Source organism: Phaethon lepturus, unplaced genomic scaffold, assembly GCF_000687285.1.
Source record: "Phaethon lepturus isolate BGI_N335 unplaced genomic scaffold, ASM68728v1 scaffold53085, whole genome shotgun sequence".
Classification (NCBI taxonomy): Eukaryota; Metazoa; Chordata; class Aves; order Phaethontiformes; family Phaethontidae; genus Phaethon; species Phaethon lepturus.
Window position 1 is genome coordinate 26,968 of NW_010540822.1, and position 13,739 is coordinate 40,706.

At 41.3% G+C, this 13,739-nt stretch overlaps 1 protein-coding gene across 1 annotated transcript; it reads right to left on the minus strand.

Moving 5' to 3' along the window:
• Window positions 1-950: 950 nt before the first annotated feature.
• Window positions 951-12,766, minus strand: MIA3 (melanoma inhibitory activity family, member 3; the record flags this gene model as incomplete). The annotated part of the gene is made up of 22 exons (XM_010287535.1): window positions 951-1,864; window positions 2,244-2,400; window positions 3,247-3,323; window positions 3,448-3,516; window positions 3,755-3,886; window positions 3,990-4,087; window positions 4,383-4,450; window positions 4,542-4,577; window positions 4,698-4,758; window positions 4,860-4,961; window positions 5,059-5,197; window positions 5,326-5,416; window positions 5,498-5,553; window positions 6,414-6,537; window positions 6,651-6,773; window positions 7,560-7,664; window positions 7,875-7,946; window positions 8,784-8,894; window positions 8,984-9,061; window positions 9,212-9,300; window positions 11,409-11,430; window positions 12,635-12,766. Coding segments are annotated over 22 exons (2,277 nt in total), but the record flags the coding sequence as incomplete, so codon positions are not given.
• Window positions 12,767-13,739: the final 973 nt, after the last annotated feature.

Consider the following 13,739-nt stretch of genomic DNA (forward strand, 5'->3'; position numbering starts at 1 on the left):
TGCATTTGTTCTGTGAACTGTCTTTCAGTTGAAAGGACTACTACTCCCCACAACACACATTGTTTTATGCTTTAGCAATGTTCTAATCTTGTCTTTTGTCTTAAGCCTAAAGCGCAATACTTGTGCTGTAAGAATGCAACAGCTAGATGGCAAGTCTAGTGGCTGCTTGTACTCTGGCAGTAAAGCTGTAATGGCTTTCCAGTAGGGTTTTTTATCATTCCTGGTTGTTTTCCCTCTCTTTCCCCCTGCCCTAAAGGCTTAGTGTTTAGGGAATGCTTTTGAAAAACCTTAGCCTCTAGGTAGGGGGCCTGCTATGCCAAATAATTACATACTCATCCTCATACTAACACTTGCATTCAGGGGCTTCCTTGAACATCTACAAGCATAGGGTGTGTTTGTGAAGTTGTCCACTGTTCTGTGTATGCAAACTGAGATAAAGTGATAGAGGTCCATATGGCTTACATACACCCAACTCCACTTTATGGAAAACTAGGTTTTAAATGTAAAGAAGTGAAAAAGGCTGTAGAAGTACAGCCTGACTGCCAAGGAAGCTGACTCGGTCCTAAATACAGAGTAAGATGAAAACTTGGCGCTCAAACCTTGCATAATGCTGGCAAGCCAGTCTTGACAGAAGAAAGCACAATTATGAAATTTCTCAAGTTTCTAGAATCCCAGAGCACTCACCTGTATTTCCAAACTAACCACACAGCTTCACAAAGGCTTCCACCTGAGGAGGGCTGTAATCCCCCATTGCCCTCATTACATGAAGCAAATCCATAACCTGCCAGACTAGTTCAGTGCAAGGGTAATGCAGCTGTTAATCTTGTGGCAGCAGCAGTTACTCAGCCTTGATTCGATTCCTGAACTTGGCTGTGGCTGTAGCATTCCCAGGTTAAGTTACTGAACCAATGTCCTTTCTGAACAAAAAAATGGCACTGAAACAAAGCCTTCAGGGTTTAGCAAAAGGAATTTTTGCTTTTTATTATAACTTTCCTTTGAATACAGTGTCATTTGTGCTTCTGATCTCTGACCAGACATTTTTTTAAAAAACAAAAATCAAACAAACAAAAAAACCACCTCACAGTCCTCATGTAAACCCCTGGCCTACAATAACTGCAGCTTAATGATGTGATGGAGAAGGCAGGTAGGATAGCATTTTACTTAAAAATTATTTCCACAGGAAATGATTTGATTTACATTTTTCACGAAATTAGTTCATTCACCAACTGGTTACAGAGGCTACATTTAATTAAAACTAGCCACACAGGTACTTCCTTTCTATTGCACGTTTAGAATAGGTTCAGTCCATCACAAAAAAGGGTTCTTGCAGCCCAAGAGGATGGATGAGTTTAAGGTGATCATAAATGCATGTAAGATGTCTGTAGCAATTGGATAAAAATTAATCCTGCAAAAGCTGTAATATACTGAAATGAGACAAACGGCTTCAAACAGAGCGCCGTTTCCTAAAATCTTGACCGCAGGAAGTGCACTAGAGTCCATTCTGTTGAGCTGCTGACCAGGTGCTGCAGTTAGGGTTTCTGCACTGGAGGCTGTGTGTAGTCCTTTGAGCCTGCTGGTGGTGGTGGTGGCGGCGGGCCTGGGGGGTAGTCTCTAGGTCCCGATGGAGGCAAGTCTCTGCTAGGAGAAGGCGTATAGTCTCTTGAACCAGGGGGGGGCAGCCGTGGGGCTGGAGGATAATCTCTTGGGCCAGGAGGACCTAGGGGTCGAAAAGGAGGGTGCCCACGTCCATAGCCTCGTGAATCTGGAGGAGGCAGCAGTGGGCCAGGAGGCAGATCTCTCATTCCTAAGGGTGGGCCAGGTAAGAAATCTCTTGCAGCTGGAGGCGGCAAGGGAGCACCACGACCTAGAAAGAAACGGAAGCATGGGAATTAAAGGAAATCTTGCTTTAATCTAAATGGTGAAGCTTCTGACTCGTTGGAGCAGCTCTGGGGTGGTTCACTGGCACATGCAGACAGCACAGGCTATTAATTCTATTCTAGTGACTTTTGGCTGCTCATTTCTAAAACATTTTAGACTAAACCAGGGAAGATACCTCCTTAATACCCTGGCATTAAGGAGGCTTGAAAAAACCCACCCACCCAAGCTTACTGAGCAAGACAGCTCAACCCCACGAAGCGTGGGGAAGCTGCGTGCCAATGGACAGCAGATCACAGTTCTGCGGCAGGCTTCTGAGCAGCACAGCGGGAAAAGTTATTTTTCGGCACGCGGCAACGCAACTGTACCTAGGGGCACAGGAAGAGGTCGAGGCCCAAAGTGCCCACGGAGAGGAGCCGGTGGCAGTCCATAGCGAACAGGCGGTGGAGGCGGAGGTCCCATCACTGGGGGGGTCATGATAGGTGTCCCAGGGAAAGAAGGTGGGCCTTTGGGACTAGCATTAGCCTGTGTGAGATTAGGTTATCATCAGTGTACTACTCACTGCATCAGAGCAGTACTGACACTGTTGAACACCACAACCGCTTGCCCAAAGGCCAAGAGGTGGAAGAAAGGGGGGAAAAAAACACACCACGAAACACATTAACCAAGTAGAAAATAGGCAAAGTTACTGCACCATCATTGTCCTTTCACCCAGAACACCGCTTGCGCTCCCTAGGAGCAAGTGCTTAGTGCACCTTCCAAGATGACAACTTCTCTTTAGCCAAAGCTGGACTAAAGACAAGTTCAATCCCTTTTGAAGTGTCCCCAGTGGACAGCCCTTTGGTAAAGGGCCTGGTGCCTTGAATTACGTATGCAATTGTGCTTAAATACCACAGGTAAGTCAGCTTCTTAGGATTATTGATGTAGTCACTCCAAAGCATTTGCCTGCAGTCCTTAAAAAGAAAGATCCCATTTCCTCAATTACATAAAAACCAGACAGCAACTGTTCATCATTAGAGAAGCCTTTTGAGACAGACGTATAAGCCCTTGGTTAGTTTTGCAGAGCATTTTGTTATTCAGCAGTTCAGAAAACCAAGCCTGTTACTCCTCTCCATCAAAGCAGAGTAACACCATATCCAGCCTCTGAATACTCACTGTAGCTGGTTCGATAGATGAAGGTGAATCAGTAGGTACACAGGGGGCTTCAGACTCTTTGGGAGAGGGTTGCTTTTTTTTTTTTTTTGGACAGCAAATAAGAATAGTGACAGGATATAGACAAGACAGAACATGATACAGTTAAAGAAGCAGCAGGAAGTACAGCGAATCATGTATTAGAAACGCTTCCTGAAGGTTGGGGGTTTTTCAGCTTACCACTCCATCCATTGCTGTGGAAGGGGAGGAGGTTCTTGGCCCACTACTGATCAGCGACGCTACAGCAGGCCCGAGATCTGTAAAGAGAGCCATGAATCCATGTCTTACCATGCTTGGGGTAAAGAACATAGTTTTTAAATTACATTTCTGAAGTGAAAGAATAACTGAATAAGTGATAGTTGGTTGCAGGCCACAACTTACCAGGAACAGACATCCTTCCAGGTAACTCTGGTGGCCTTCGTGGAGCAGGGGGACCATCTACCACCGTACCTTAAGGGAAACAAGAACCCCAGAGATCCTAATCAACACGTGCCTGAGCTATTTCTGTTTAAAAAAAAACCAACAAAACACACCCACACAAAAGAAAAACCAAAACCAACCACTCGTGTGTGTTAATAAAGCAGGTATCAATACTTAACACTATCCCTAGAACCAAGATCAGACCTTAGCATTCTTGTGTTTGTAGCATAAGAGATAGTTATGACGGAAGGGAAGCTTCACTGCTTACCAAATTCACCTCTCAAGCTTTCCCTTCGAGGAGCAGAAAGGGGCCGAGCAGGAACTTCTATCATCTGTGTGGGTGATGGATTTCCTCCACTCACAGGTGATGGGCCAAAAGAGCCATCTCTGCTTAAGGGCCCTATGCCAAAGAAGAAAAACCCCCACTTGATTTACTTTTCTACAATTTTTTTAGGATATACTGACTCAAAAACCAAAGTTTTGGGAGAAACAGCAGCATTTACCTCGTCGTGGTGGGACTTGGCGATCAGGTCTGCCTGGAGTTGGCTTTACAATTAATGGTCTTTGAAGCATAACAATTTTTTGGTTTACTTCTATTAACCTAATTTTAAGAAATAAAGGGGGTTTTATTATTCAATTAATACATGTGAGTTATATTTGTTATAATGTAACAAGTCAAACTGCATTAAGTGTTAGAGCTTTCACCAAGAAATCTTATTTTTACCATCAAAACAGTTTCATAGTAGTTTAAAAGCAGTAACTTGAACATGCACTGCACATTCTGAGCAAGCAGGCTAACGGAGCACCTTGCACCATTTGAGCTCATTCTCTCCCAAGCAACATGAACCATGTTCAAAGAGCAATAACAATGGTCCGTCCAGCTGTACTGTACTTACTTCTGTCTCAGGTTGGCTGCTTCTCTTTTTTCTTCAGCCAGAGCTCTCTCGGCAGAGCGGGCAATAAGCTATTAGGGAAACATTTGCCAACTGCATTAACTGCACTGACCTCAAGTCAAATACAAACTGTTTGCATCAAAAAAGGAAGAACATTCTTACCCAATTGTCATGTGCCTTTTTCTCATGAGCAGCAATCTGAAGAGAAAAGTGTTTTAGTTTATTTTGTCCAACTACTAGTATTTCCAGTAACTCACTACAGAGCATTGGAATGATGCAGTAAAAGCTGACACAATAACCAGCAAGAAAGAAGTTTACCTGGTTTTTGTAAGATCTCTCTGTTTTTTGCAATTCTTCTTCCATATCTTGGATCCTTTGTCTGTACAAAAGGAAAAAAGAGAAGAAGGAGAGAGGTTTAAATTAATTTTCTTCAATAGTTGAAATAAAAGGAAAACAACAGTCTTCAGAAACTGAACTTACTTGTAAACTTTCACTTCCTCGATGGCCAGCACAGCTTTTTCATCTGCAGCAGACAATTTCTGCTCCTTCTCCTGACGCTCATACTCTTCCTGGGTTAGTTTTCTGCACAGGGAGGGGAACAGAAAGCACCACATATGAGTGTTTGGATAGTGCCTACAATATAGTATGCTATGTTGTGGAAGAGTAATGAAAGGCTTACTTCTGGAGTGCCATCTCCTTCTGCTGGTAAAGTTCACCAAGAATCTCCACTTTCTGCTGTAGTGTTTTGCATTCATTTTCCAGTCGAGCTTTGGCTGACTGGAGCGAACAGGAATCATGTTCTAATTTTTTTATTTGCTCTGTTGGAGAAGCAAAAGTAGGTGAGGAAGTTGAAGGAAGTTGCAATGAGAACTCTTATGCCACTTAAATGTTTCTTTTTAAACCAAACACAGCATTTCATCCTAAGCAATTCTTTTGCTAAGCCTACCTTCCAGCTCATGTCTGGCTGTTACTTCATCACTCAGTTTGGATTGCAGAAGATTTCTGTCTTCTTCAACTATGGATAACATAGTTTTTACCTGAAAAGAGGAGCAGAAAGTTTATGATCTTAGGCATAGCAGTAATGTGGCTGCATTTATTAGACATCTTGTGCAGCATACCCTGGAGACATCCATCATCTGCTTAATCTGAGTCTTCATCTTCTCACTCTCATTATCTACAAGAGAAAAATACACTTGTTTTCCCTGTTTCTTAGTCCCAATCCTCTGGACTCTACAGCTGTTAAAAATAACACTCCCGACACTCTAATCTGGGATAGGTCTCCTTATGTGGTTAAGGGGGGGAGGAAGAGGGGGAGATGGAGAACAAAGCACAATAGCAATTCCATGACTAGCACAACAGAACCATTACATTTATTCCAAAAGGCATTCTAGAAGATTCCCTCTTGCCACTTCTTCTAGCTACCACACTAGTGTAAAGGTGAATGCAGTATCTGTTATGGGACATAGTATCTTAAAATCAAGAAGTGGGAATTTCCAGCCCACACATACTGTATGATTAGAAAAAAGAGAAAAAAAGAAAAAAAAGAGGACTTCAAAACCAGAGATGTAGCAAATACATGTGCAACAACAGGAACAACAAACTGCCTGAGTAGTTTTGAAAACTTCTATTTTGGTCATTCGATTTAAAAGATGTGATTACCTAAATTAGTTATCTATCCAGAGGTAAGCACAACACTAATTAAAAATTCATATTAAAAATAAATGTAGCATAACCACAAAGCTGAGATTCTCAGCTTTTGCAGTGTTCTTAATTACTAACCTTTATATGCAAACTTTAAAACTGTGTCATTACACCTACAATATACCTAAATGGTAATCTAAAAGCAATTATTGGCCTTTCTAATGGTTTCAGTTAGGAGCTATTTTGTGTTTGAGGATTAAAGCTGGCAGTCTCTTAGCTCACAGGCAGCTACATGCATGGATTCCCCTTGTTCTCCATACGACATCACATGAACGTACCACCTCATACACTTTAGCCACCAGGCATATCAGCTAGTAGGTAGGATTACTGTACCTGGGAACTCTCCATTGGCCAGATCGTCTCCTGTGCTCCATTCGCGCCCTTCGCCATCCTTCTTTGCCTCAGATGACGAATCCATGTCGAGCTGCTTCAGCTGCATAATGCAGTTAGTTAAAACCTAGCAATGAAATCAAAGGTTCACTGAAGAAAAATCACTATGCATTATGTAAAGTATTTCAAAGTATTTTATGGTGTGTAATATTTAAAGCAAGCTTGTTATAAAGAACCTACTTCAATTTCATTTTCCTTGTAGGCAAGTGCTTCTTCTATGTCCTTCTGAGATTTCTGATACAGTTTGATCTGCTCACTGAGCTCAGTATGCCTCTCACTCCAACCTTCAGCTTCTTTTAGCAACTGTATGAAGCACCAAGGCAAGATGATTACTTGTCTTATTTTTAGTACAGGGTAAATGTAATTAATATCTATTTTACTGCCAGCTCGGGTAATAACTGAGCACCACAGGTCACAAGGACAAGCATCACAGTTATCACTCTCATCACTAGCCCATTGGTAGAACTGTGAATCTTTCTGCAGTTTATACTATTAGGTGATTTTACAAATTTGTTATTTTCTCAGCTAATACCCCAATGTCAGAACCAAACTGCTCACACACTTCAAAATACAAGGAACTAATTGCAGTCCAGAGGTAAACAAACAACATTCCTTAAAAGGCCATCTACTTCATATACAGAGAACGAAAACAGACAAACATTTACAACTATTTGTAAAAGAACTGTCATGACATTTCAGGGCTAAATGTCCTCCCCATTTAGTTTAGCTTCAGAAATGTTTTTTGGCAGTTCTTTACCATAACTTCCTTCTGTCCTGATCCCAAGTAGCAATCTCTTCATCATGCAGTGACTACCACATCAGCACAAACTTCCTGTGAAGCTGCTGACAAAAACTGAATCTCTGGAACTGGCAAAGCCTTCATACTGAATACATGTGGCTCACCTGCTCAAAACACCTGTGCAGGCAGGTGCAAGAGGTTTAAATTTAATCTTGATAATATGAAACGTGGCACTCTGACACATTAAGAAAATGGAGACACACTGAAGTTATACTCAAGAAAACTAGGAATAAAGTCCCAATATTTCGTTCAGAACAGAAACAAAGTTGCCAGGCCTGGGCATAACTTACTTGCTCCTTGCTCTTTTTCAGCCTAGCATTCTCTTCCTGCACATGATGAAGCTCAGATTTCACCTTTTCTTCACTTAGTTTAGCTTCATTAAGGGCTATCTGCACCTATATATGAAACAAAAAGGAAAAAAAAACCCATGAAGTCAAACTGTAATGGAGCAAGAGCTACATATTACCTGCTAAAAATGAAAAAGAAGGTATATATGCACAAACAACTTGGAAACTGCCAAGCTAGCATTTTCTGTTACATCCTAGATGTGAATTTTTCTGGTAAAAAAACTTGTGACTGTTGAGACGGTATAGATAATGCTTTACCTCTGAAAGCTCTACAGAATGCACACTGATAGCCTCTTGAAGTTTCTCCAAGGACTTCTGGGTTTCAGAGATCTATATAAGAAAAAGATGAGCAGTGACTTTGTATTAGCCTGGTATGTGCCTTAGCCTGAGTAATTATTTTACCCATGTAATTTGGAAGCTTAAAAGGAAAGTCAGAACACCAACAAACTTCCCTTTAAAGCAGCCATTAGACTAGCAGCAAAATAGCACTGCCTTATCAGCAAGGTGAGGAATAGAAACATACAGCACGTTAGAATCCACTTCCCCCTGTGACTCTGCCTGCTCATGGCTGGTAGAGTTCCCTGTACACCTGCATGTTCTAGAACGAAAGTAACACGTGCTGCTGTCATTAACAACAACCTTTGATCAAAACAAGACCAAAGGACTTGTCGGAGTTCACCATTAGTATGGAAAATCAGGCTTTCAAAAGACAAAAGAAAAAAAAAAGAAAAAAAGAAAACATAAATACCTCCTGACAACAAGAATGAGGGGCAGCTTACTATAGAACTAGATGCTTCCTCTAAGTACAAGAAAAGATCTCTTACCAACCTGAAACCTTCAGCTCATAGTGGTAAGGAACTTCCTGGCTCCGACTAGGAAGTGTTAGACTAGCCCATGATTTGAATACATCTGTTTGTGTGTGAAAGCACATAACTACACAAGTCCATCAAGATCTTACAAATAGAATTTAAAAAAAAAAATTTAAAAATACAATCAACAGATTCTCCCCTTGAGCTTGGGATGAACCTGAAATTTCATTTCAGTTGTCTTTTTGAGGTGGTTCATCTTGTTTGGTCTACCTCTATCTGTTTACCCACCAGGTTGTGACCAGCTTTTAAGGCACATTAAGTTAAGGACAATTTAAGACATGAGTGTGATTGCTCTTACTTTGTTCTGTTTCTTCTCATTCTTCTTTCTCTCCGTTTCAAGCATTGTGTGTAGATTTTTTACTTTGTCATCTAGCTGTCGATTTGCTTCTTCCAGTCCTTTGACAGTGTCCTAAAAAACCCAACAAAATGGACCAACTAAAGCAAGTGATTTTGTTGATGGTTTTGCTTTCAGTATAGAGACAGTTAACTGTTTCTTACCTTAAGCCCTGCAGTTTCATCGGAGAGAATGTCTTTTTGTTCTTGGGCCACTTTCACAGACTCCTTCGCTTCCTTTATCTAAGCACAGAAACAGCCAAACAGGACTGATGAAATTGTCAACATAATATTCAGTAAGAATAGAAAATAAAAATAAATTAGATGTTGCCCTGACTGTGTCATTAAACCAGCAACAGAAAATTAAGAAGCAATGAGAACCCAGAACAATACCTTTTGATCATATTCTGACATCTTTTCTAAGATTTCTGTTTTTTCTTGCAGAAGGTTTTTAATCTTTTCAGCAAGTTGCTTTTCAGTCACTAGAAAGAAAAAGAAAGCTTACAGTAACTGTACTTCATATCCTGGGGAAAAATAAAAATCAGAGCTATCATTACTAACACTTCAGGGAACGTTTTCAAATAAGGACTAAAGCATAAATCAGGATAGTGTCAATTCCCTGGCAGTCAGCCCTTTCTGCAGGAGTCTAAGCATCTCTAGCTTTCATTTAAAGTTAGGATTGAAAACAAGACAGTAAAGCATTGAACACTGACATGAAGCATATAGCTGTTGCATCCACTTCACAGAAGCTGGTCACAGAATGCACAGCAGAGTAAGGTGCTGGCTACACACTGATGAGGTACGTTGAAGGGGAGAATTGGCAGCAAGGATGTTGGAGCAGTCTCAGACTGCTGCTGTGACATTCAGGGAGATGCAATACATTCCCTAACCAGCATCTCTTTCTGCTATATTGAAACTGAATGTTTGGTCAGCAAAGACAAGAGGATGAAAGCTCTGAAAGACCTACTGGGAACAGAAAAGAGAGGGTCAGCTAGCAGTCAGCATCAGGAAGCCTCAAGGAACTGCACCGCTGTCTAACAGACCTCAAAAGGGCTGTGACTAGGCAACAGCTCTTTAGGCATGCATTTGTTTCTCAACCTAAACAAGTCGCCAACCAACCCTTAGGATTCAGCAAAAATAGTTAACATTATTTTATTGCAAATTAATTTAAAGAACATCCAGTTGTTGTTCTTTTTCAAATCCTAAACCACACCCGTATTTGAATGCCCCAAGCCACACTTGCCTCACAGCAAATCCTGCAGCACAAACAGGAAGCACCGGTTGTTCCAACAGCATCCCACAGGGTGCAATGGCAACTGCTACTCCTCCTTCCCCTCCCACGAGGGCTCCTGAGCCAGAGGATCCCCAGCCCTTCATGCTCTGGCGAGGGGAGAGCCAACAAGCGACTGCTGAGGTATGAGAGAGTTCTCAGCAGTTTAAGGGACCAGGAACCCCTGCATTAGCTTGGGCTCCCAATTTTACTACAGTCATGAAGAGTGGATAATAGATTTTATCTTTGGGACTCCAAATGTAATCTATCTTTCAAAGCATTTTTATCACTGTTATTATTACTCTATGTTTGATAAAGATTTTAAAAACCTTTATCATGCTTGAAGAATACCTATTTGTTCTTAGCTTTTGTAGTTTCTATACAGTATTATACAGAAGAATATTTTTGGGGAAAAAAAAAAAGAACAAAAAAAAAAGAGGATTAGACCTGTGTTCCTCATTTTTTTTTAGGGCGGGCTGCTAAGTAATTTCTATACAACTGATACCGGTGTTTTTCCCCCTCCAATAACAGTAACTGTTTTGCAGTATAGAAATCACCCTATAGATCTAAGATGGATTTTTTTCAGCTCAACAATTCTGCATTAATTGTACAGAAGGGAACTGCCATGTAACTACAATGGAACTAGAGAGGAATGACTGATAAGCAGTACAGTTTGTGAGGAAGAAAGAAGAAGAGAGTTCACGTGAAGCTAATTCTTTAATATTTTTGTTTTGTATTCAATTATGAATTTCAAGAATCATCCTACTTTAAATTCTATTTCTTTTCCATTCAGTATGCTTTAATTTTATATACCTGAAGCTGGAGAAACACTCTTGTAAAAAGTGATGTGCTAGCCACAGAAACATCTGCATATTTAGGTCTACATTTAGAAAGTCTCTTTGCATAGCAGTCATTTTCAGGCTCCCCTCGATCCAAAAAGGCAAGAGGAACTAGCTACTGCCTTTTGTGAGAAGCAAAAAGCAAAAGCAGATCCACTGCTACTCAAAAAACCAAAACAAAATCTGCCCCACTACCATCGCACCAGTAAACCAATGGATCACATTTATATTGAACAAGGTGGAGGTTTTCCTTGCCCTTTAATTTGGAGATGCATTCTGCCAATCAAAGCATTATCAAAAAGCAAAACCGAAATCCTCAAATTCAAGCAAGTATCATCTACTGGCCTAGCTTACACCATAGCCTTAGACTTAGCATTCTCCTTGACAGGGAATGAGATGAATACTTGGGTCCTCTGAACAATCTTCAGAACTTTTACATGCCTAAGCACCAAGTAACACTGAAAAGCACAGAGAAACTTACCTTGATAGATTCTACTCTTTACCTACAAGAAGAGAGAATAAAAAAATTAGCCATAAAAAGTGATAAGTGAAAAATTTTTATTCATTTTCCCTATAGGAAAAAGTCACCACTTATACCCAGATTAAAGAAGTATATGGAAAACACATCTATCACTGCCAACAAGAGTGTTGAGTAACACTACAAACAAGCTTAAGCTTTTTTCTAATAAAAGCTTCTAGGTTAATGCCCTGTCCTAGAGTTACTCAGTCACTAAAAGGATAGCAGTAACTGCTCACATCCAATTTGCAACAAAGAAAATGAAGCCATTTTGGATCAAACAACAGTCATGAACTTGCAAACACAAAAAGCCCTTGCATCCTAGTTCTGATCCTTGTAATGCAGTGTATGTTTACATGACAGTTGCTCATTTCAAAATTAACACTGTTAAAGAATTTCAGCAGCTTTCTTTTTATGCTGTTATATTAACACTATTTTGCATTTGAAACTGACCTACTGTATTCAATATCAAAATGAATCATGGAAAAAATACCAATATTGTTATAGATAATATTTAGTTTTAATTTATTTTCGTCAAGCAAAGAACAAGTATTCCACAGGCTTCCAGAGCATATCATCACTAAACTAGACAGCTGTAAAATAAACTGTCCTATTTGATTTTCAATTCCCAAGGAGATGCACTGGCATACTTGAGAGCTGGTGATGGTATTTTTCTTGCACAGAAAATTATCTGTATAGGGAAGAGAAGGACAAATACAGAGTGAGGAGAAGGGTGGGGAAGGGGCTTTCCAGGGATAATTAAGATCAGGTATTTAAGTTTCCAAATGCAGCACCTACAAGCAGCTGAACAATATGAAGGTGGGAAGGATTAACTGCTTGTTTTGGGAAGTCTGCAACAGGCTCAAGCACATGGAAGGCTTCTCATTTCAAAGACATGCTGACCCCTCCCTTGGCCTTCTTGATTTACATCATATTCCCCTATTTTGTTTTTGAAACTGCCCCTTACCAAAACAAAAATCTTCCACTAATAGCTTAAAGGAAATACTTCTTAGCTTGAAGAAAATTACAACTTACTTTAGCTATTAAGCTCACCACTTAGCCCACATTAGTGAAAATGCAAAAGACTACATATCACTTTGACTCTGGTAATGCTGAAACAGTTTAACCATACCAAAGACCACGCAGTAAGTGAAATACCAGCAGGCTCGCAAGTAACAAAGTATACTCACTGAAAGGCAGGTTCTCCAGAAGATTATAGCAAGTGTGGCAATTCCCACTAAGGCAGTGATAATAATAGGCTCCCATGGAAGTCCATGGAAATCAGGCCCAGGACGAATTTCCTCAGGCAGGGTAGCAACTAGCTGAAAACCGACAACATTGACAACTATGAATATGTTTTCATCAAACACTCAGGTGAAATAAGTAGTCTGCCAAATGCTTTTATTCCTCCCATAGAAGCAGAGAACCATCTAGAGCCTTCTTGCAGTTTTTCTGTAAACTGAAAACCGAAAAGGAAGAAAACCACAAGGCAGCTTGATGCTTGCATTTCAACTCAAAAGTCTCAGTATCTGTAAGACACTTGACAGTAACAATCTGCTGGCAAAGAACAGCTACACCAAAATAAGCTGATATGCACACTTTGCGTTACACAGCACTAGCAGTTATATGATCCATTTCCAAATAAAGCTACACGGATGGAAAAAAATATAGCAAAAAAACAAACAGCCTTACATCTGGACCTCTAGTAAAAACAGCTCAGACCTATTCCCAGCTGTCACCCTCATCACAGGTTCATATGTCATGCGTCTTGTCATACGTCTCTCTGAAGGCCAGAGAGCACCAACTGCCTGAAAACGGTGTGAATACCTGCTACAGTTTACAGGGCTGATACAGACATGGCGCTGGGAAAATAAGCTGAAAAAGCCACACAGAAACCGCTGCCTTCTCCCTGGTTGCAACTGACAGAAGCTTGAGATTAAAACGAGGGTGCACACTTGCCCTGCAAAGCTCAACTCAAGGCCGAGCTGGTATCTTCACAGGCACCCTCTCCCCCGCAGGGCTGGGGAGCGGCGAGAGGCCAGGCAGTGATCCCTGCCCGTGTTGACGCCAGCAGACGCCTCCGCTCCCCACATGGCGGGACGGGGGCGAGGAAGAACAGCCCCTTCACGAAGGGAGCGGGGCAGGTGGACTGCAGGGGTGACCCCCTCAGGGTCGCAGAGCAACATCCGCCTCGGCCCGTCTCCCTCGGAGGCGGCTGTGTCATTTGGGGCGCCTAGTCCCCCGCTTTGGATCGGCGGAGCCCCTCTGCCCCTTGTGACGGCCGCCCGCCCAACG